The sequence below is a fragment of the Cherax quadricarinatus genome, chromosome 8, assembly GCF_038502225.1.
Source record: "Cherax quadricarinatus isolate ZL_2023a chromosome 8, ASM3850222v1, whole genome shotgun sequence".
Taxonomy (NCBI): Eukaryota; Metazoa; Arthropoda; class Malacostraca; order Decapoda; family Parastacidae; genus Cherax; species Cherax quadricarinatus.
In genome coordinates this window covers 61,777,888-61,802,255 of record NC_091299.1, presented here as the reverse complement: position 1 = coordinate 61,802,255, position 24,368 = coordinate 61,777,888, and the positions used below count along the sequence as shown (strand labels likewise).

The window sequence follows — 24,368 nt, the reverse complement described above, 5'->3', positions numbered from 1 at the left end:
AGCACCATAGTTGGGGGTTGTAGCCAACAACATTAGCACCATAGTTGGGGTTGTAGCCAGCAACATTAGCACCATAGTTGGGGTTGTAGCCAGCAACATTAGCACCATAGTTGGGGTTGTAGCCAGCAACATTAGCACCATAGTTGGGGTTGTAGCCAGCAACATTAGCACCATAGTTGGGGTTGTAGCCAGCAACATTAGCACCATAGTTGGGGTTGTAGCCAACAACAGCTTTGAGAATATTTAGCCTATCTTCGCATTTCTTATTTAGTTGTGGTATAGTGGAATGTTAAAGGGTACAACTACATGAAGATATCTGTAAGTTTTAACTTAACTAATGTTTTCACCCTGCAAATAGATGGGTGGGGGATGTCGTTTGCTTGTTAATATCTTATATGTGTAGAGAACCTGGGATAACCCCCCAAAAAAAGTTAGACAGAGTGACTTATTTCCTTTGGGGTCCTTTTAATACCTTATTATTATACTATAAATGATATATACTAGGAATAAGGTAAAATGAGTTATTTACATTTACACGTGTGTTAGCTAAAAGATTAAAAAAAAACATTCTCCTCCCTTTCTATCAATACATTCATTAGGTACCTTTTGGCTGTCTTCTCGAACTGGTTCATGCTATGACTGGCTTTGACATGTTTACCTGGAGATTACCTGGAGAGAGCTCCGGAGGTAAACGCCCCCGCGGCCCGGTCTGTGACCAGGCCTCCTCGTGGATCTGAGCCTGATCAACCAGGCTGTTACTGCTGGCTGCACGCAATCCAACGTACGAGCCACAGCCCGGCTGGTCAGGTACCGACTTTAGGTGCTTGTCCAGTGCCAGCTTGAAGACAGCCAGGGGTCTATTGGTAATCCCCCTTATGTATGCTGGGAGACAGTTGAACAGTCTCGGGCCCCTGACACTTACTGTATTGTCTCATAATGTACAGACAATCTGTTTCATTCTTTTAGTGGCTCTGGTGGCTAAACCTCTCGCTTCACACAGCTAGGGCCTGGGTTTGATTCCCAGCCAGAGTAGAAACGTTGGGCGTGTTTCTTTCCACCTGTTGTCTATGTTCCCCATCAGTAAAATAGGTACCTGGATGTTAGTCGACTGGTGAAAGTCGCATTCTGGGACACTGACCTAATTTGCCCGAAACGTTCAGCATAACAAGCGGCTTTCTTTATAGCAGTATATTATTGATGTCAGCTAGGTCTGTACACCTTGTACATGTACTTGTAGTAAATAAAGATATTATTGCTGTTCAATCAAAGGTGTTTGAAGCCTGTCCACTGACTGTGGGTACTACAAAGTTGTGCACGTGTTAACCCTTTTAAGGCCTAGTTCCTGGACCTACTGTGTATCCATATGCTCTTGCGCTGCCATCCACAGGATGGACATGGGGGGGCACAATAAACTAGCCACTTTGGTGGCAAAATCTAATTCTGATAACTCAACTTTGGGCAACAAATCTTCCCGGTGTCCGCCAGAAGTCGGGTTCAATACGGCTCAAGGTGCCAGAGGCCCTTATAAACCCAACAAAAAAAAAATAACTTTCTCAAGTGATAATTAATAACATCCAACATATTGTAAGTGTTGGAGACATCATCAGTGGCAGGAGGAACCTTACAACATAATAAACTCGTAAAATAAAACCTGATAAACCTACAAAACTCAAGGTGAGGTTTTCTTTTAACTCCATATTGGTGGTGGTAAGTATGACCCTCGTGGGTTTAGCACATGTTTAGATTATAATATTCACAGCGCTGTATAACCCTTGTAGGTTTAGCGCTTCTTTTTGTTTAATAATAACAACATTCAGGTACAAGTACATATAAATAGTTACACAGATTATCATACATGGCAGGATATATGTAAATTACCCAGGATAACCTAAAATAACTCAGTGACATATTACCACTGACGGCCTTTTATTACTTTATTATTATATTATAAAGGAGATATAATAGGAATAAGGTTAAATGTGTTATTTATATTTACATGAGGGTTGTTCATGATTATTAGGAGCATAGTTAAGAAGTTATGTCATGGTGACAGGAGCTGTTGTCTAACCTTACACTTTCACTGTCTTCTAAGTATATATACATTATTAAAGTTTACGTGTGTATATATGTGTGAACCACAGCATCCTCAGACATGATGTAAGCAATAAATTTTGACCTAGACATGAGTGTGGGTCTGTGTGATGGGTTGCACAGGTTAAAAAAAATTATTCTATGTACGTTGCATGATGAGAACAGCTTCTAACTTCAGATATTTTTTTCTTAGTTAAAGTGAGTCCATTGGAGCATTTTCTAGGGTGTTTTTTATGGTTTTGTTTGCTGTTTCTTGGCCTGAAATATTTTAAATTGGAGGAATTATTTGTATTTTGATGAAGGTGGTAGGTTGGTAGACAGCGACCGCCCCGCTCTACCGTCCTGCCAAGTGAGTGTGTGACAGAAGCCTGTAATTATTTGCATGATGGTAGGATTCCAGGTGTCTTTTTTTCTGTTTTATAAACATGCAAGATTTCAGGTACATCTTGCTACTTCTACTTACACTTAGGTCATACATACGCACCCATCTGGGTTTTCTTCTGTTTCCTTACTAGTTCTTGTTCTTGTTTATTTCCTCTTATCTCCATGGGGAAGTGAAACGGAATTCTTCCTCCGTAAACCATTCATGTCCTGAGAGGCGACTCAAATGCTAGGAGCAAGGGTTTAGTAATTCCTCCTCCTTTTAAATTACTAAATTTAAAATGAGAAACTTTCATTTTCTCTTTAGGTCACTCTGCCTTGGTGGGATACAGTCGGTTTGTTGAAAAAAAAAATTTGATATTTGGCTATTTTCTTTAGGAAGATTAGGATACTCCCCTATTCCCATCCCTTGTATTTGCTCACTTGGCGTAGGTGTAATACATTCATTTATATTTTGCCACCAGCCTTCTCCCACCGAGGTAGGGTAACCCCCCCCCCCCAAAAAAAAAAAAAAAAAAAAAAAAACACTTTCACCATCACTCCATCACTATTTTGCCAGAGGGGTACTGATACTACAGTTCAAAAGTGCAAATATCCTCACCCTTTCTTCACAATATATTCATATTTTTTTACAATTTGATCAATAAATGTGACTTTTTATATTATGATCAAGATTGATCAAGGAGATACTGTACATACAATTACAGGTACCATATGACTTACAACCAACTTGGTTCCGACCAACCGGTCGTAAGTCAAAATGGACATAAGCCGAACCTTTGAAAATTGCCGACATATTGGGTAGGGCATAATGTCAAACCTTTCCCATATAAACTACCTACATAGTACTGTAATGTAATGTACAGTCATTATTTCATTCTTTTTACCATAATTTACTTCTATTGTTATATTTTAATTATTTATGTACTGGATATAATGTATACATGGTAGTGAACTGTATTGTAAATTTTACATTGCATACAGTATCATATGTTACTGTTATCTTTATGTATTGTCGACACAGTGGAATGGGAGAATACCACTGGTAGTGTCATCCTGCCAGAATGTAGTGTAACCTATACCCTAAGTAAAGAGAAACAACTCTGGAACATGTGTAATACGTATCCGGCTGGCTGGCTGAATGGCCGGGTGGGTGGCCTGGTGGGTGGCTGACTGGCTGACTGAATGTGGCTGTCTCTCTCTCTGTATCTCTCTCTCTCTCTGTATCTCTCTGTATCTCTGTCTGTATCTCTCTCTCTGTATCTCTCTGTATCTCTCTCTGTATCTCTCTCTCTGTATCTCTCTGTATCGCTCTCTGTATCTCTCTCTGTATCTCTCTCTGTATCTCTCTCTGTATCTCTCTCTGTATCTCTCTCTCTCACAGGTACACGTAAGTGAAGTTATCATACATAGTATAAATTACCTAGGATAACCCAAAAAATCCAGACAAAGTGCTATACAGTGGATCTGTGCTCCAGTGCCCTAAATTAATAATAATATTAATAATTATTATTATTACAATAATACATATGTACTAATATTAATAATAATATTATTATTAAACTATGATATAATAATCATGTCCACTCATTACTTACCTTAAAATATCTGTAGTCTTAGTGTAGAGTGAGAGGTGAGTAAACAAGATTAAATGAATAAACGAGAGAGAGAATGAGTGTAGAAGGTTCACGAGTTATGTAAACAAACGTTGTTGTTGTTACCAGCCCGGACACGAATGGTTTTTGTTCACTCTGTCAAGGCGACCAGAAAAACATCCCATATTTGCTAATTTATATGTTTATATGTTATGTAGCATGTTTATTATATAATTTTGAAAAAATTATGGATGGATTAAGCAAAATGTCTATATTAATGTTTTATACACATTTAATGTGGCTCAGTGATTATTATTGTGTTATCATTATTAATATGGCATCTTCAAGGCCAATTACACTCTTAATGAGTGGCTCTGAGACAGACAAGCAGACAGAAAGACAGACACAGGTAGACAGAAATACAGATGCACAGGTAGACAGAAAGACAGACACACAGGTAGACAGAAAGACAGACACACAGGTAGATAGAAAGACAGACACACAGGTAGACAGAAAGACACACACAGGTATTTTTATTTACTTTTTTCATTTAGTTATTTTTGATGTATGGTATGAAAATAGTATACTGACATATTCTATCCAACTAGCAACAGGTGTATGCATGCATCCCATTTAATGGTGATGGTCGCTGCCTGGTATGTCATGTGAGTGGGATATGATCATTAAGTTGAGGGGGTCAGAGTTTTTTCATTCGTTTGAAATCATGTTCTGAGAACATTCGTTAAGTGGGTCTTGTACTGGAATAATTTCATTTCGTTTTTTTTGTTTTGTTTTTGTTTGAGAGCTTGTCATTTGTTACTCCTTATTTCCTTTGAAATATAAGTACTATTCTAAAAGATTCCTGACATTAATTGGTAGTAGACTGGCAGATGCATCTATCTGGAGAGCTGCTACTATTTTGTCATTGGAGCATAAAATAGGAACTTGTTAATTCAGCGTTTTGCAACTTGGATATTCTCTTCTTTGTGTCATAAAAGGTGACTAAAATGCCTGAAGCAAGGGATTAGTAACCCCTTCTCCTGTGTAAATTACTAAATTAATTAATAAAAACTTTTTTTTCTTTTCAGGTCACCATGTCTCAGTGGGATACAGCTGGTTCATTGAAAAAAAAAATGGTTAATATTGCAAACTTCTTGTATTTTTTTTATTAACTCATTGGCTGTCTCCCACTAAGGCAAGGTGGCCCGAAAAAGAAAAACTTTCATCATTCACTCCATAACTGTCATACCAGAGGCACCCTTACACTACAATTATAAAACTGCAGCATTAACACCCCTCTTTCAGAGTGCAGGCAGTGTACTTCCCATCTCCAGGACTCAAGTCCGGTCTTCTGGTTTCCCTGACTCCTTGCTCACACTCCAACAGCACATCAAGTCCTAAAAACCATTTGTCTCCATTCGCTCCTATCTAACACACTCACCATGCTCGCTCACAAAAACCTCCTTTACCCCCTCCCTCCAACCTTTTCTAGGCCGACCCCTACCCTGCCTTCCCTCCACTACAGATTTATTCACTTTCAAAGTCATTCTATTTTGTTCCATCCTCTTTACATCTCTGAACCACCTCAACAAACCCTCCTCAGCCCTCTGCTTAATAGTTTTGGTAATCCTGCACCCTTTATTTATTATTCACTTTACTTTCCTGTGTATTTCTTAATAGTTCTCATTCCTGCAATATTTTCCTTATTTAAGAGAAATCAGGACGTGTGTGATAATACCCACAACCAGTAACTTATATATAGTAATTTTCCGAGACTTAAAAAATCATTTAGATCTGATAGCTTATATCTAGACTCTTGATCATCACATTTAAATATTGTACTGTAGGCTTATATTAATCTTTCAGGACATCATGGCTTCTTACGAACCTCCTGCAAAGCGCATTCTTCACAGTGGCTACTTTAACCCCACTCTAAGACACTGGCAGACATCAAATACTGAAATTCATCCTTGGAACTTAATGTACCCTATATTCGTAGTGTAAGTATAATTTCATTTGCTGAAATTTCGGGAGTGGATAATGTAGGTAATACAGTAGGACCCTTGTATCAATGGTTTCAGTTATCTGCTGTTTGCCGTGGCCCAAAAATAAATCTTAATTTTGCTTAATTAAAAGCGGCCTCAAAGTGCAGAAGTAGTGATGGTGGAAGTTCTTCAAAGCCTAAGAGAAATTGTGAAGAGCTTCCCATCAGTGAAAAAGTGAGAATTCTTCACTTATTTATTATGTATAATTTATCAATTAAACTTTATAATAGGTATGTACAGGACTTTATATGTAGAGTTCGCTACTATCCGTAGTTTCAGTATCCACAGCAAGTCCGTGAAATGTATCCCTCATGGATACGGGATTCTACTGTACAGCCTCTCCTCACTTAGCGACGTACGGGCTCTTTGACCAGTATGCAAACCTAAATAATGTATATTAGAGCTGATTTCCTCTACTGTTTATTACAATATACACAATACTCTATAAACATCTAAAAATATACCAGAAATGTTATAAATGGCACAAAGATGACATTAAAACAGTATCAAAGATGGCTGACACAAGCCCGCTACCATTTTTGTATGCTCCTCACTTAGCGACGAATTCGTTTACCAGTGTGGTCTTACGAACGGAACTCTTCATTAAGTGAGGAGAGGCTGTATTCACTGTCATTTAGCAATTCAGTAGATGTATAATTTTAGATTTATTGATGCTGACAGGATTTTAATAGCTTTATAGTTATGTTTTATATAAGAATTGGTTATTGAGAATGTGACAATATAATGCAGTGGTTCCTTAGGTTACAATGGGTTTGAATTACAGTGGATGGGCCTCTTCTAAGAGACAAGACAGGGTAATGAAAAGATCTTAAATGGAGTGATGGTGGAGTATGCGCTGGAGGTGAGTAGGAGGGGGTGTGGAGAGTGGAAGGGAGGAACGAAGGCACAGGGAGAGAGATGTGTGCAAGACACATGTACTAAATGCAGATGGTATGAGATAGCAATCAGTGTATAAATATTATGTTTGGAGTTCTTCACCAGTCTGCTTGCCTGCTTCTCTCTCTCCCTCCTTCTCTCTCTCTCTCTTTCTCTGCTTTTTTCTGTGCCTGCCTCCAAGATTGATGGACTGATCACATTGACTCCAGGTTGAGGGACTGATTTCCTCTGATAAACCACTGGCTGGCAAAATGTTTCCACAAAGATACCTAAGTGTTGCAACAGTGTCTCATTCATCAACTTTATTACAGTTAACCATTGAACTGTGTGCAGCATACTAGCACACAATTTTTTTGTACCCACAAATCTGCCACCTTCCATTATTTTTTAACCTCAGCACAACTCTTCAGATCTTTCTCCATCTATTCATACATTTGGGAAAAATGTAAGGCCAGCAGGATCCACACAATGTATCATGGTTAGCTACTCAGGTGATGACTGTTTGTGGTGCTAGTATGCCTAAGTAGCAAAAGTAAACAATGAACCAGCTGTTGTTCCACCACCAGCTTCCCTTCCAGCACACAGGATGTGCAGGTAGCACAATTTCAGGATATTAACAGTGAAATTCAGTCACAAAGCACACTGTATATTTAACTTCGGAGGATAACCCACTAAGGTCAAACAAATATTGTACTGTAGGCTTATATTAATTTTTCAGGACATCAATTGTCATATTATAAGTATTTCTTGTACATAGCCTTAAAAGACCAAAATGGTAAACAATGAGAAATAAAAAACAATTATACCATATATTCCAAGAGGAGAAATGTAGGGCTAACTATTTTCCCATGTTTTAAGTGCTAAAACACCTTTAAACACATTTAATATCATAAGAAACTAGTGTAAAGAGTGTTAAACATTGAAAGCAATTAAAAAACTTAAAAGCAATCATATCTTGGTGTCGGTAAATTCTTAAATGTAAATATCGCAAGTGTTTTTACACTGCTGTTTTTGATAAGTGATCATTTTTCACGAACTTCATCACACCATAAAATTGCAAGGTTATATCAGATTCAACTCATTTTAGTGTTATTCACTTTAGAAAAATGAACTCGATTGATCTGTCAGATTTTTTTTTTTAATCTTCCGACATAGAAATTTTTTCTCACGGTATTCTACAGTTTAAATGTTATATTCAGGTTAACTGTAACCTTGTTACAGTCAAATTCTGCCTACAGAGACTGGGCAAACTCAGGATCATTTCCTGATGCATTACCGAATAGTAACAAGGCATTTAGAGGAAGTTTGTTGAACTGCATGTAGCTCTTGATTGACAGATAAAATGCTTCTTGGACCCATTCACCTAAGAATTGTCTTGTTACCCAGATCTTCTTGTTGCAACATCAGAACACACCTACCCTGCCCTTGGATGTTTTTTGTTGATTAATTCTTTCAGGGGCCATCAGATAGATCTACATACTGATGCCAGGGTCAGTCATGTAGATATACATTATTGATGCCAGGGTCAATCACATTAATTCTAGCAGCTTCAAATTTGGAGCGAGAGGCCAGGTAGGCCTACACATAAGAGAATGGATCTTTTTGATCAGTTTGCATAGTACAGAACATAAAAATATCAGGGCCCCCTGCAATGCATTGTGGGAATGCCATATTTGGTACACTTTGTTCATTATGCTGCACGGACACAAAAGCCTCACTCCCAGGCAAATTGAATGAGTTTCATCCCCACTGACAGCTCCAGCAACAAGAATATTGGAACAGGCAATGATTTCCTGTTTTTTTGAACAGTAACAGAAAGTGATGCTCAGGACTCCAGAAATATTGCTGCGACATGATCACTGAATACCTTCTCAGTTGAAGTTTGGTGATCACTTCCTAACAATGCATCCTGTTACAAGAAAGAAATGGGCTCAGAAGAGATGTTATGTCTGTGCACATAGACACCTACAGGATGTGTGTGGGTGGCTGGTGCCTGACTCTCTCTCTTACTGGACATGTCAACATTACACACACTACCTTGCTTCTGAGAGAATTTTCCCCTCAACATATCTAGTGTAAGTCTTGCAAGACTGCATAGCTTCTGACGAAGCATGAAAAGTGTCAAAGGCCTTGAGTAATGTTTTTCACCCCCTGTGGCTTATTCCTTGTTGATATCCTGGAAAGTACTTTGAGGGCCTTGTCCCAAATCTGTACACTGCTATGATGTATGAGAGCAAGTGATATGGGAGGAAGTGCAAAATAAACCCAGTGAAAAGCAGGGGTTCACTCTGCACAATGACGGAACACTGTATCAACACCCAGGGGCTCAGATTGTTTAATATTTTACAAGAAGATACCAGAAGTGCTACTTGGACAAATGTGCAAATCTTTAAGATGAAACTGGACAAGTATCTTTACCAGGTGCCAGATTAACCAGGCTATAATGGGTATGTGGAGCAATGGGCTTCCAGCAGCAACAGCCTGGTTGACTAGGCCAGCACTAGACAACCCTGGTCCATGACTGGGCTGCAGAAGTAGAAAGACTCTCAGAACTTGTCAAAGGTAAAGGTTTCAAAGGTATACAGCCTCTCTTCACTTAGCAATGTACTCATTTACCGATGACTAGGACCTACAATGGGCTCTCGGACCAGTATTCATACCTAAATAATGTACAGCCTCTCCTCACTTAGTGACGTACTCATTTACCGACGACTTGGACTTACGATGGGCTCTCTGACCAGTATGCTTACCTAAATAATGTATATTAGAGCTAATTTCCTCCATTCTTTTTATTGCAATATACGATACACTGCTGTATAAACATTTAAAAATGTACCAGAAATGTTATAAATGGAGCAAATGTGACATTAAAACAACATCAGAGATGGTTGACACAAACCCACTGCCATTATAGTATGCTCCTCAATTAACCATGAATTCGTTTACTGACTTAGTCTTAGGAGTGGAACTCCATTGTTAAGTGAGGTGAGGCTGTACTGTATATTGTTATAATCAGAATAGAGAAAATCAGCTCTAATATAGTACATTATTTAGGTATGCATACTAGTCAGAGAGCCTATTGTAAATCCGAGGAGTTTTCAAATGAGTACGTCGCTAGGTGAGGAGAGGCCGTATATTAGAGCTGATTTTCTCTATTCTGTTTATTATGATATACAGTACACTACTGTATAAGCATTAAAAATATACCAGAAATGTTATAAATGGTGCAAAGGTGACATTAAAACAATATCAAAGATGGTTGACGCAAACCCACTACTACCTGGCCCACAAGCCTGGCCCATGGCCGTGCTCTGAGAGTAGTGATACTCTCAAAACTCTTTAAAGGTATTATAGTACAGTAGGGCCCCGCTTTACAGCATTTCACCTTATGGCATTCCGCTAATACGGCAATTTCAAACTATGACCAAAATTTGCTATATGGCAAGCGGTCTTTCCAATATGGCGCGCCCCACCTATTATGTCTGGAAACTTTCCAGAATTTCAAGTGTTTTAAAGTTATTGCGTATTTTATATGTACTCTGATAATTATGCTTATGTGTGCCTATGCCTAAATATACTTACACACTGTGCTGGCGTGCAAGTACACATTAAAATCACTAAGAGTCTCTCTAGTACATAGCAATATGTACTATGTAATAATAATCTCTTTTGGGCACATTAAATGTCTTATTATACGTTAACCCTTTCAAGGTCGAGAGGCCCTCTCCTAAACTTGTTCTCAGGGTCGAAAATTTTTCAAAAACAGTAAAAATTATTTTTTCTTGTGAAATGATAGAGAATCTTTTCCTGATCATGACACCAAAAGTATGAAATTTGATGGAAAACTTACAGAATTATTCTCTCGTGAAGTTAGTCTCAACGATGTTTACGCATCGGCAATTTTACTCGCTTTGAGCCCTATTTTCGGCCAATTCCAATGTACCAGTCAACAAAAATCATAGTTATTTCATTAGAACTCCATTTGTTCTATCAAAGGAGTACAAGAAACCAGCCAATTACCAATTTCAATTATCCAATAAAGTGGTCAGAAATTGGCAATTTTGCCAATTTCACACAAATTTCAAAAGATGCCAATTTCAAAATAGGGTCCAGAATAAACAAGACAGACATTCCTGGCACTAAACTAACATTTTCTCTGTTTATTAGTCATGTCTCCAGGCCTCTCTTACATTTCTTTTGCTTTCCACTTTGAACTTTTATTCTCACAAAAAATAAAAGATTTACTGGTACGCAGACTACTGGTTTAAAGTAAAAATGGTATAAATAATATCAGCGCACTTGTGAAAGAATATTAGACTCACCAGTTGACGTGTATTGGACACGTTGCATTATTTGTTTACTTTTGAAAATTGGCAAAAATCAAACATTTCTGTTACTTTGAGCTCAATTTCAAGGTACTTTTCTTTGTGAAACCAATCAAAATAGTCTCAGTTTCTGTAATATGTCTTCCATTCTATAAAATGAGACCAAGAAAACGAGAATAAAACCATAAATACCATATGAAAATACATTGCAAATTCGTTGTTTTATATGAAAAACATGGTCAGAGTTTTCTTTCATTTCTCATTATGCACTATGTGCTGCAGGATTTTTTTTATACTGTGCACACTGACCATGCAGACCCATTCTTTCATATGTAGGCCTACCAGCTTTCTCTTGCTAGATTTGAAGGCGCTAGAATTTACCCGTGCTAGTATGGCACCAACCCTGGGGTGCAAGCCGTACTAGTACGACACCGACACTGAAAGGGTTAATATAGACATTTTCATTAATCCATCTATGATATTTTCTTCAAAATTATATAAGAAACACGTTACATAGCATATAAACATTATACATGCACGCACAGAATAAAAATTGACGTAAATATGAGATTTGTTTACAAAGCGGCTTTGTAGGAGTGTCGGAAGAATTACATTTTCTCTAGTGAAACACTGGGGGATAATTGTAGGTAAATATTCCTTTCATATGCCCTCACTCTATATATAGCAGTTCATGACCCTTGTGGGTTTAGTGCTTCTTTTTTATTATGATTATAATAATAACTTGTAATAATTATAACTTATAATAATAATAATTTGTAATGCACAATAATAATTTGTAATAATGATAATAATAATTTGATAGAGCATCATTCCTTCTAAAAATTACATGAGAATGGAAGTGTTGGTCTTTATTTTTTCTACTGTACCACTGTGGAGACAACTTGTACACAATGTAAGGTGTTTGTATGAATGCTTATGAACCATAACCAGACACATCGTCTGTTTGTGTACATAGTGGGTGAGGTGGCCAGGCTGGCTTCCCTACACTACCCTACCTACCACACCACTTTCTACAAATAAATACTTTTCACCTTTCACCCTACATTAACACTACAAATATTTTAATAAGTAATGAGTGTACTGTATATGCATTTTATCACTCTCTGGAGCTTTAAGCATCATCGTAGTATATTACATGTGGGTGGGGTGGCCAGGAGGGCTACCACACCTAACTTCTTACAGTAAATACTACTCGCCTTTTGCCCTACATTAACCCTTTCAGGGTCCAAGGCCCAAATCTGAAGTGGTGCCCCAGTATCCAAGAATTTTCAAAAAAAAAAAATTGTTATTTTTTCTTATGAAATGGTAGAGAATCTTTTTGTGAAGGTAATAAAACAAAAAGTACGAAATTTGATGGAAAATTGACGAAATTATGCTCTCGTGAATTTTGATGTGTCAGCGATATTTACGAATCGGTGATTTTGCCGACTTTGACTCCCATTTTAGGCCAATTACATTATTCCAGTCGACCAAATTCTTAGCTATTTCACTAGTATTACTTCTATTCTATCGATTGAGCACAAGAAATCGCCAAGTCAACCATTTCAACTACAAAATAAAGTGACCGGAAATTGGTAATTTGGCCAATTTAACACAAAGTTCAAAATATTCCAATTTCAAAATAGGGTCCAGAATAAACAATGTAGGTATTCCTGGCACTAAACTAACATTTCCTCTGTTCATTAGTTATGTTTTGAGGCTTTACAAATAAATTCCATTTTGAATTTTTATTCACATAATGAATTTTTATTCACACCAAAAAATAGAAGATTTACTGTTATGCAATATTGTAATAATTGTATAAATATCATCACCACATTTGTGAATGTATATTAGACCCACCAGCTGGTGTGTATAAGACGTGTGAGGTCGTTTGTTTACTCTTGAACATCGGCAAAAATTTAACATTTCCGCCACTTTGAGCTCAGTTTCAAGCCATTTCCAGTGCTAACACCAATCAAAATTATCTCTATTTCTGTGATATGTCTTCCATTCTATCAAATGAGACCAAGAAATCATAAATACAACTATAAAAAACATACGAAAAAACACTGCAAAGTCGCTGTTTTAATCGAAAATCACGGTCTCAGTTTTTTTTCTCTCATTATACACAGTGTGCTGCAGGATTTGTTTTATGTGGTGCACACATACCACATAGATGTATTTTCTCATATCTAGGCCCAAATTTACCACTCACAGTTTATCAGAGTGAGCTGAGCTCATGACGTAGATCTACGGTTTGGACCCTGAACGTAAAGCCGTAGATCTACGGGACAAACCCTGAAAGGGTTAAGACTATGAATATTTTGCAGTAAATAATGAGTGTACTGTGTGTGTATTTTACTTTTTTATTGTTTAATGCCTAATTCTATTGCTAACTTAATATATGTTTGTGTAAACTTGCTGTCTGGCATTTATATGCACTTATAAGTGGAAAAAATGGCGTTCTGCTTTCTGGCGATGTCTGCTTTCCGGCAGTAGCCTGGAACCTGCCGTATAAGTGGGGCCCTACTGTATGCTCCTCATTTAGCGACGAATTCTTTTACCAACGTGGTCTTAGGAATTGAGCTCCGTCATTCAGTAAGGAGAGGCTGTATTAGTGGACAAGCTTTTATTTATCGTCAAAAAATTCTGAAAATGAGTTAAGCTTACCAAAAATTAGTTCTAAAACCTGGCAACATTTTGGTGTAAATATAATTTTCCTATGATGTTCTACAGCAGATTTTTGTAACAACATTTGATGTGATAAGAATATAAAACTGGGATGCTTGAATGTGCGTGGATGTAGTGCGGATGACAAGAAACAGATGATTGCTGATGTTATGAATGAAAAGAAGTTGGATGTCCTGGCCCTAAGCGAAACAAAGCTGAAGGGGGTAGGGGAGTTTCGGTGAGGAGAAATAAATGGGATTAAATCTGGAGTATCTGAGAGAGTTAGAGCTAAGGAAGGGTTAGCAATAATGTTGAAGGATCAGTTATGGAAGGAGAAAAGAGAATATGAATGTGTAAATTCAAGGATTATGTGGATTAAAGTAAAGGGTGGATGCAAAAAGTGGGTCATAATAAGTGTGTATGCACCTGGAGAAGAGAGGAATGTAGAGGAGAGAGAGAGATTTTGAGAGATGTTAAGTGAATATATAGGAACCTTTGAATCAAGTGAGAGAGTAATTGTGGTAGGGGACCTGAATGCTAAAGTAGGAGAAACTTTTAGAGAGGGTGTGGTAGGTAAGTTTGGGGTGCCAGGTGTAAATGATAATGGGAGCCCTTTGATTGAACTTTGTATAGAAAGGGGTTTAGTTATAGGTAATACATATTTTAAGAAAAAGAGGATAAATAAGTATACAAGATATAATGTAGGGCGAAATGACAGTAGTTTGTTGGATTATGTATTGGTAGATAAAAGACTGTTGAGTAGACTTCAGGATGTACATGTTTATAGAGGGGCCACAGATATATCAGATCACTTTTTAGTTGTAGCTACACTGAGAGTAAAAGGTAGATGGGATACAAGGAGAATAGAAGCATCAGGTAAGAGAGCGGTGAAGGTTTATAAACTAAAAGAGGAGGCAGTTAGGGTAAGATATAAACAACTATTGGAGGATAGATGGGCAAATGAGAGCATAGGCAATGGGGTCGAAGAGGTATGGGGTAGGTTTAAAAATGTAGTGTTAGAGTGTTCAGCAGAAGTTTGTGGTTACAGGAAAGTGGGTGTGGGAAGGAAGAGGAGCGATTGGTGGAATGATGATGTAAAGAGAGTAGTAAGGGAGAAAAAGTTAGCATATGAGAAGTTTTTACAAAGTAGAAGTGATGCAAGGAGGGAAGAGTATATGGAGAAAAAGAGAGAGGTTAAAAGAGTGGTGAAGCAATGTAAAAAGAGAGCAAATGAGAGAGTGGGTGAGATGTTATCAACAAATTTTGTTGAAAACAAGAAAAAGTTTTGGAGTGAGATTAACAAGTTAAGGAAGCCTAGAGAACAAATGGATTTGTCAGTTAAAAGTAGGATTGGAGAGTTATTAAATGGAGAGTTAGAGGTATTGGGAAGATTGAGGGAATATTTTGAGGAATTGTTGAATGTTGATGAAGATAGGGAAGCTGTGATTTTGTGTATAGGGCAAGGAGGAATAACATCTTGTAGGAGTGAGGAAGAGCCAGTTGTGAGTGTGGGGGAAGTTCGTGAGGCAGTAGGTAAAATGAAAGGGGGTAAGGCAGCCGGGATTGATGGGATAAAGATAGAAATGTTAAAAGCAGGTGGGGATATAGTTTTGGAGCGGTTGGTGCTATTATTTAATAAATGTATGGAAGAGGGTAAGGTACCTAGGGATTGGCAGAGAGCATGCATAGTTCCTTTGTATAAAGGCAAAGGGGACAAAAGAGAGTGCAAAAATTATAGGGGGATAAGTCTGTTGAGTATACCTGGTAAAGTGTATGGTAGAGTTATTATTGAAAGAATTAAGAGTAAGACAGAGAATAGGATAGCAGATGAACAAGGAGGCTTTAGGAAAGGTAGGGGGTGTGTGGACCAGGTGTTTACAGTGAAATATATAAGTGAACAGTATTTAGATAAGGCTAAAGAGGTTTTTGTGGCATTTATGGATTTGGAAAAGGCATATGACAGGGTGGATAGGGGGGCAATGTGGCAGATGTTGCAGGTGTATGGTATAGGAGGTAGGTTACTGAAAGCAGTGAAGAGTTTTTACGAGGATAGTGATGCTCAAGTTAGAGTATGTAGGAAAAAGGGAGATTATTTCCCAGTAAAAGTAGGCCTTAGACAAGGATGTGTGATGTCACCGTGGTTGTTCAATATATTTATAGATGGGGTTGCAAGAGAAGTAAATGCGAGGGTCTTGGCAAGAGGTGTGGAGTTAAAAGATAAAGAATCACACATAAAGTGGGAGTTGTCACAGTTGCTTTTTGCTGATGACACTGTGCTCTTGGGTGATTCTGAAGAGAAGTTGCAGAGGTTGGTGGATGAATTTGGTAGGGCATGTAAAAGAAGAAAATTGAAAGTGAACATAGGAAAGAGTAAGGTTATGAGGATAACAAAAAGATTAGGTGATGAAAGATTGGATATCAGATTGGAGGGAGAGAGCATGCAGGAAGTGAATGTATTCAGATATTTGGGAGTGGACGTGTCAGCGGATGGGTCTATGGAAGATGAGGTGAATCATAGAATTGATGAGGGGAAAAGGGTGAGTGGTGCACTTAGGAGTCTGTGGAGACAAAGAACTTTGTCCTTGGAAGCAAAGAGGGGAATGTATGAGAGTATAGTTTTACCAATGCTCCTGTATGGGTGTGAAGCATGGGTGATGAATGTTGCAGCGAGGAGAAGGCTGGAGGCAGTGGAGATGTCATGTCTGAGGGCAATGTGTGGCGTGAATATAATGCAGAGAATTCGTAGTTTGGAAGTTAGGAGGAGGTGTGGGATTGCCAAAACTGTTGTCCAGAGGACTGAGGAAGGGTTGTTGAGGTGGTTCGGACATGTAGAGAGAATGGAGCTAAACAGAATGACTTAAAGAGTGTATCAGTCTGTAGTGGAAGGAAGGCGGGGTAGGGGTCAGCCTAGGAAAGGTTGGGGGGAGGGGATAAAGGAGGTTTTGTGTGCGAGGGGCTTGGACTTCCAGTGGGCAAGAGTGAGCGTGTTTGATAGGAGTGAATGGAGACCAATGGTTTTTAATACTTGACTTCAGGGAAACCGGCAGGCCGGACTTGAGTCCTTGAGATGGGAAGTACAGTGCCTGCACTCTGAAGGAGGGGTGTTAATGTTGCAGTTTAAAAACTGTAGTGTAAAGCACCCTTTTGGCAAGACAGTGATGGAGTGAATGATGGTGAAAGTTTTTCTTTTTCTGGCCACCCTGCCTTGGTGGGAATCGGCCAGGGTGTTAATAAAATAAAAAATAAATAAAATGAATGTAAGAACATAAGAAAGAAGGAACACTGCAACAGGCCTACTGACCCATGTGGAGCAGGTCCATATATCCCCCCCCCACCCTCCCCAGATTAGCCCAATGACCCACCCAGTGTGGTCACCTTCACTCAAGGAAGGAGCACGGCACCAGACCCAGTAGCACAAGCTAATCAGGTCCAGCCCACACCCACCCACACCCACTCATGTATTTATCTAACCTATTTTTAAACCTACACAACATTTTAGCCTCTATAACTGTACTCGGGAGTTTGTTCCACTCATCCACAACTCTATTACCAAACCAGTGCTTTCCTATATCCTTCCTGAATCTGAATTTTTCCAACTTGAAACCATTGCTGCATGTCTTGTCTTGGCTGGAAATTTTCAGCACACTATTTACATCCCCTTTATTTATTCCTGTTTTCCATTTATACATCTCAATCATATCCCCCCTAATTCTACGCCTTTCTAGAGAGTGCAGATTCATGGCCCTCAGTCTGTCCTGATAGGGAAGATTTCTGATACATGGGTCATCTTTGTCATCCTCTTCTGTACGTTTTCCAGAACATTTATATCCATTCTGTAACACAATGACCAGAACTGAGCAGCATAGTCTAAATGAGGCCTAACTAAGGATATATAGCGTTGAAGAACAACCTGTGGACTTCTATTTTTTATACAATATTTGTTCTGAGATGAGTGACAATTGTGCATGCAGAACAATTAAGACCACAATGGCAATAACTAATTAATTGCTTATGTTTAAGGACATTAAGGGTATATAAACAATAAATTTATGAATTACAAGGACAACAAATAAGCAGACAATCATTACTTAAGGTAGGTGCATTGTCTTGAATATCTTGAGAGTAATTTATTTACCTATTTACTACTGATGTGCTATTAAAAATGAATGGTTTGAAATGATTTTCACATTAATCATTTAACAATGAATGTTCTATAATCCGATGGTATGATTTTCATAATGTAGCCCCTAATTTTTTTTGCATTAGTGGGGGGGGGGGTAAAAATGTCCACAACTTTCCAACTTTATTTATTTGGGGAGTGAAAATAAGGCATATTGCAATATTTTCCACCTTTGAAAGCTCAATTTGGCATTGCTTTATCTGTTCACAGTGTGCAAAACTCTTTTGGCAATTCCAGTATGTCACAGCGATCAAAACTTGCCAAATCATATTTTTTTATTTTTCTAATTCATTTATTTGTTAGCCGATCTTAATAAAACTTTTTTTTATAGCACTCTGTATGCTGATTCTAACAAAGAAATAAATTAATGAAATTGTACAAAAAAAAAATATAAAAAAAAATTGGGGTTTATGCCCCTTTAGTGATTATTTCAGTCAGTCAAGTTTCCTTATTGATGCTGAAGGTTTGGTTAGAGTTGTAATGTTTTGTTTCAGAGATGATGATGATGCAGAGCAGCCAGTGGCTAGCCTGCCAGGGGTCAACAGATACGGAGTCAACAAACTTGAGGCTGCTCTTAAGCCACTTATACTGAATGGTCTTTCCTCTGTAAGTTCTCTCCTCTACTCATTACTATTAGCTTGAATTAGAAAACAGTAAATTATCCATAAAATTTAAAAATGAAACATATTATTCACTTAAGATCTTACCTGATCATTCAGTTTATCATTAATTACAGATTTTATGTATAAACATCCATCAAGAAAGGTGCATTGATGCAGGCGGGGGCTCGTGATCCAAGGAAGTGTTTCTGCCCTGCCCTTGTATTAAACATGATTTCCTTACATTCCCCACATGCTTTATAACCCCAATGGATTATGTGCTTTCAAATGATATTACTTTTTTATTTTTTTATTAACACATCGGCTGATTCCCACCAAGGCAGGGTGGCCCGAAAAAGAAAAACTTATATCATTATTCACTCCATCACTGTCTTGCCAGAGGGGTGCTTTACACTACAGTTTATAAAACTGCAACGTTAACACCTCTCCTTCAGAGTGCAGTCACTGTACTTCCCATCTCCAGGACTTGATCAAGTCCAGCTTGCCGGTTTCCGTAAATTCCTTCATAAATGTTTCTTTGCTCTCACTCCAACAGCATGTCAAGTACTAAAAACCATTTGTCTCCATTCGCTCCTATCAAATACACTCACGCATGCTTGCTGGAAGTCCAAACCCCTCGCACACAAAACCTCCTTTACTCACTCCCTCCAACCTTTCCTAGGCTGACCCCTACCCTGCCTTCCCTCCACTACAGATTTATACACTCTCGAAGTCATTCTGTTTCGTTCCTTTCTCTCTACATGTCCAAACTACCTCAACAACCCTTCCTCAGCCCTCTGGACAACAGTTTTGGCAATCCCGCATCTCCTCCTAACTTCCAAACTACGAACTCTCTGCATTATATGTATTCACACCACACATTGCCCTCAGACATGACATCTCCACTGCCTCCAGCCTTCTCCTTGCTGCAACATTCATCACCCATGCTTCACACCCATATAAGAGCGTTGGTAAAACTATGCTCTCGTACATTCCCCTCTTTGTTTACAAGGACAAAGTTCTTTGTCTCCACAGACTCCTAAGTATATCGCTCACCCTTTTCACCTCATCTTTCATAGAGTCAACTACTGACACGTCCACTCCCAAATATCTGAGTACATTCACCTCCTCCATACTCTCTCCCTCCAATCTGATATCCAATCTTTCTTCACCTAATCTTTTTGTTATCCTCATAGCCTTACTTTTTCCTATAATAATAATGTAAATTACTGTATTTGATGCCATGAAAGTTTGTGAAAATAATAAATTCATTGTTTAATTGAAACTGACATTATTTTTAATTGTTGTAATAACAAGAGTGACAAAATTAATAGTACACGTATATTTACAGTGCAGGTGTCCATATCTTCATGCAAATTCACTTTTGTGTGATGATCTTATTTCTGCCAGTGATTCACTATAGATAACATAAATATGTTCTAATGCATTCAGTGTGTTCTTGACGCTGCTCCACAATATTGCAGACCCAACCTATTCTTGCTTGTCTGCAGGTATACAAGTGTGCGGTAGAAATTGGACAAGTACTGTGAATGTCATATAGGTACAACATTGATTTTCTAGCAACAGATGGTCTGGTACCTCTTTTAGTCCTGGCAAAATTACAAGAGGGCACTAAATATAAAGGCTTGCCGTAGTAAGGCTTAAAGGAAGTGTGTCTGACATAGTTACCATTTATTGCTTCAATAGAAAATGGGCAGCATGCTCCTTCCAGAAAATATCAAGGACTATTATAATTTCACCACAGTTTTCTCCTCTTTTTGAAACACTTATTCTTGTTCCTCTTCTTAGTATACCTACTGTATACTGTATATTCTTTACTGTGCCATGGTTAATATCCAGAGACAAGTACAGTGGTACCTTGGGATACGAACTTAATCCTTTGACTGTTTCGGCTGTATATATACATCTAACGAGCCAGTGTTTCAGACATATATATACTCAATAATTCTAGCGGCTTCAAATTAAGCAGGAGAAAGCTGGTAGGCCCACATGTGAGAGAATGGGTCTGTGTGGTCAGTGCGCACTGTATAAAAATATCCTGGATTACGCAGTGCATAATGAGAGGAAAAAACTTCGACCGTGTTTTTGGATTAAAACGCCAACTTTGAGGTGTATTTTCCTATAGTATTTATGGTTGTATTCTCGTTTTCTTGGTCTCATGTGATAGAATGGAAAACATGTTACAGAAATAGAGATGATTTTGATTAGTTTCACGATGAAAACGACCTTGAAATTGAGCTCAAAGTAGCAGAAATGTTCGATTTTTACCATTGTTCAAAAGTAAGCATATCACACCACACGTCCAATACACGTCAACTTGGAAGTCGAATATTCTTTCACTAGTGCACTGATATTATTTATACCATTTTTATAATGCAGTAATCTGCATAACAGTAAATCTTCTATTTTTTGTGTGAATAAAAAATCAAAATAGAAAGCAAGAGTAATATAAGAGGAGCCTGGAGACGTGACTAATGAACAGAGGATGTTATTTTAGTGCCAAGAATGTCTGCATTGTTTATTTTGGACCCTATTTTGAAATTGGCATCTTTTTTAATTTGCGTGAAATTGGCCAAATTGCCAATTTCTGACCACTTTATTGGGTGGTTGAAATTGGTAAATGGGCAGTTTCTTGCACTCTATAGAAAAAATGGAAATAGCTATGAGTTTGGTTGACTGCAACAATGGAATTGGCCAAAAATAGGGCTCAAATTCGGTGAAATCGCTGATGCGAGATCAGTAACTTCACAGGAGTGTAATTCCGTAAGTTTTCAATCAAATTTCGTACTTTTGGTGCCATTACCATCAGGAAAAGATTCTTTATCATTTCATAAAAAAATAATTTTTTTTTTTTTTTTTTTTTTCAAAAATTTTTCGACACAAGGAGACGCTTTAGGATTTGGGTTTGCAACAGTCAAAGGTTAATTCATTCCAGAAGGCTGTTTGAGTGCCAATGCCGAACGAATTTGTTCCCATAAGGATTAATGTAAACTAGATTAATCCATTTCAGACCCCCAAAAATACACTTACAAAAGCACTTACTAAACACAGTTACATACACCTACCATCCGACTTATGACCAAGCTTGGTTCCGACCAACCGTTTGCAAGTCAAAATGGACGTAAATCGAACCTTTGAAAATTGCCGACATATTGGGTAGGGCATAGTGTCAAAACTTTCCTATATAAACTACCTACATAGTACTGTAATGTAATGTACAATCATTATTTCATTCTTTTTACCATAATTTACTTCTATTGTTATATTTTAATTATTTATGTACTGGATATAATGTATACATGGTAGTGAACTGTATTGTAAATTTTACATCGCATACAGTATCATATGTTACTGTTATCTTTATGTATTGTCGACACAGTGGAATGGGAGAATACTACTGGTAGTGTCATCCTGCTAGAATGTAGTGTAACCTATACCCTAAGTAAAGAGAAACAACTCTGGAACATGTGTAATACGTATCTGGCTGGCTGGCTGAATGGCCAGGTGGGTGGGTGGGTGGGTGGCTGGGTGGGTGGGTGGCTGGGTGGGTGGGTGGGTGGTTGGTTGGTTGGTTGGTTGGTTGGATGACTGAATGTGGCTGTCTCTCTCTCTCTGTGTGTGTATCTCTCTGTATCTCTATCTCTCTCTGTATCTCTATCTCTCTGTATATCTCTCTCTCTCTGTATCTCTCTCTCTCTCTGTATCTCTCTCTCTCTCTCTCTCTCTCTCTCAGGTACACATAAGTGAAGTTATCAAACATAGTATAAATTACCTAGGATAACCCAAAAAATCCAAACAAAGTGCTATACAGTGGATCTGTGCTCCAGTTCCCTAAATTAATGATAATATTAACCCTTTGACTGTCGCGGCCGTATATATACGTCTTACGAGGTACTGTGTTTGACGTATATATACTCATAAATTCTAGCGGCTTCAAATCAAGAAGGAGAAAGCTGGTAGACCCACATGTGAGTGAATGGGTCTGTGTGGTCAGTGTGCACCACATAAAAAAAATCCTGGAGCACGCAGTGCATAATGAGAAAAAAAAACTCCGACTGTTTTTTTTAATTAAAATGCTGACTTTGTGGTCTATTTTCATATAGTATTTATGGCTGTATTCTCTTTTTCTTGGTCTCCTTTGATAGAATGGAAAACATATTATAGAAAAAGAGATGATTTTGATAGATTTTACTATAAAAAAACCTGGAAATGTTTGATTTTTGCCGATGTTCAAAAGCAAACAAATGACATCATTGTCCAATAAATGTCCAACTAGCCATTCTAATATGCAGTCATGAATGGGTTGATGTTATTTATACAGTTATTACAGTATTGGAGTAGTCTGCATAATAGTAAATCTTCTGTTTTATGTTTGAATAAAAATTAAAAATAGAAAGCAAGAGTAATATCAGAGGGGCCTGGAGGCATGACTGATGAACAAAGAAAATGTTATTTTAGAGCCAGGAATGTCTGCATTGATCATTCTGGACCTTATTTTGAAATTGTCATATTTTTTTAATTTTCGTGAAATTGACCAAATTGCAAATTTCTGACCACATTATTGGGTAGTGGAAATTGGTAAATGGGCAGTTTCTTGTACTCAATCGATAGAAAAACCGGAGTTCTAAAGAAATAGCTATGAGTTTGATCAACTGGAACAATGGAATTAGCCGAAAATAGGGCTCAAAGTGGGCAAAATCGCCAATTTGTAAGTATCACCAAGGTCGCTAACTTCGCGAGAGCGTAATTCCGTCAGTTTTCCATCAAATTTCGTTTTTTTGGTGTCATTACAATCGTGAAAAGATTCTCTATCATTTCACAAGAAAAAATAATTTTTTTTTTTTTTTGAAATTTTGCGACACCAGGAGACACCTCAGGATTGGGGGTTGCGACAGTCAAGGGGTTAATAATAATATTAATAATAATTATTATTATTATTATCATTACAATATTACATATGTACTAATATTAATAATAATAATATTATTATTAAACTATGATATAATAATCGTGTTCACTCATTACTTACCTTAAAATATCTGTAGTCTTAGTGTAGAGTGAGAGGTGAGTAAACAAGATTAAATGAATAAACGAGAGAGAGAATGAGTGTAGAAGGTTCACGAGTTATGTAAACAAACGTCGTCATCGTCGTCGTCGTTGTCGTCGTCGTCGTCGTTGTTGTTGTTACCAGCCCGGACACGAATGGTTTTTGTTCACTCTGTCAAGCCGACCAGAAAAACATCTCATATTTGTTAATTTATATGTTTGTATGTTATGTAGTATGTTTATTATATAATTTTGAAAAAATTATGGATGGATTAAGCAAAATGTCTATATTAATGTTTTATACACATTTAATGTGGCTCAGTGATTATTATTGTGTCATTATCATTATTAATATGGCATCTTCAAGACCAATTACACTCTTAATGAGTGGCTCTGAGACAGACAAGCAGACAGAAAGACAGACACAGGTAGACAGAAAGACAGACACACAGGTAGACAGAAAGACAGACACACAGGTAGACAGAAAGACAGACACACAGGTAGACAGAAAGACA

The 24,368-nt window shown here is 37.8% G+C and overlaps 1 protein-coding gene across 1 annotated transcript in view; it reads left to right on the top strand.

The window, feature by feature from the left end:
• The first annotated feature begins 1,535 nt into the window (after positions 1-1,535).
• Pbgs (Porphobilinogen synthase) overlaps positions 1,536-24,368 on the top strand; it is an 83,785-nt gene continuing 60,952 nt past the window's right edge. The window contains exons 1-3 of the mRNA XM_070083068.1: positions 1,536-1,674; positions 5,934-6,067; positions 18,682-18,793. Coding sequence (XP_069939169.1) covers positions 5,940-6,067; positions 18,682-18,793 — 240 coding nt within the window. The 5' untranslated portion in view covers positions 1,536-1,674; positions 5,934-5,939. The remainder of the gene's footprint in view (positions 1,675-5,933; positions 6,068-18,681; positions 18,794-24,368) is intronic.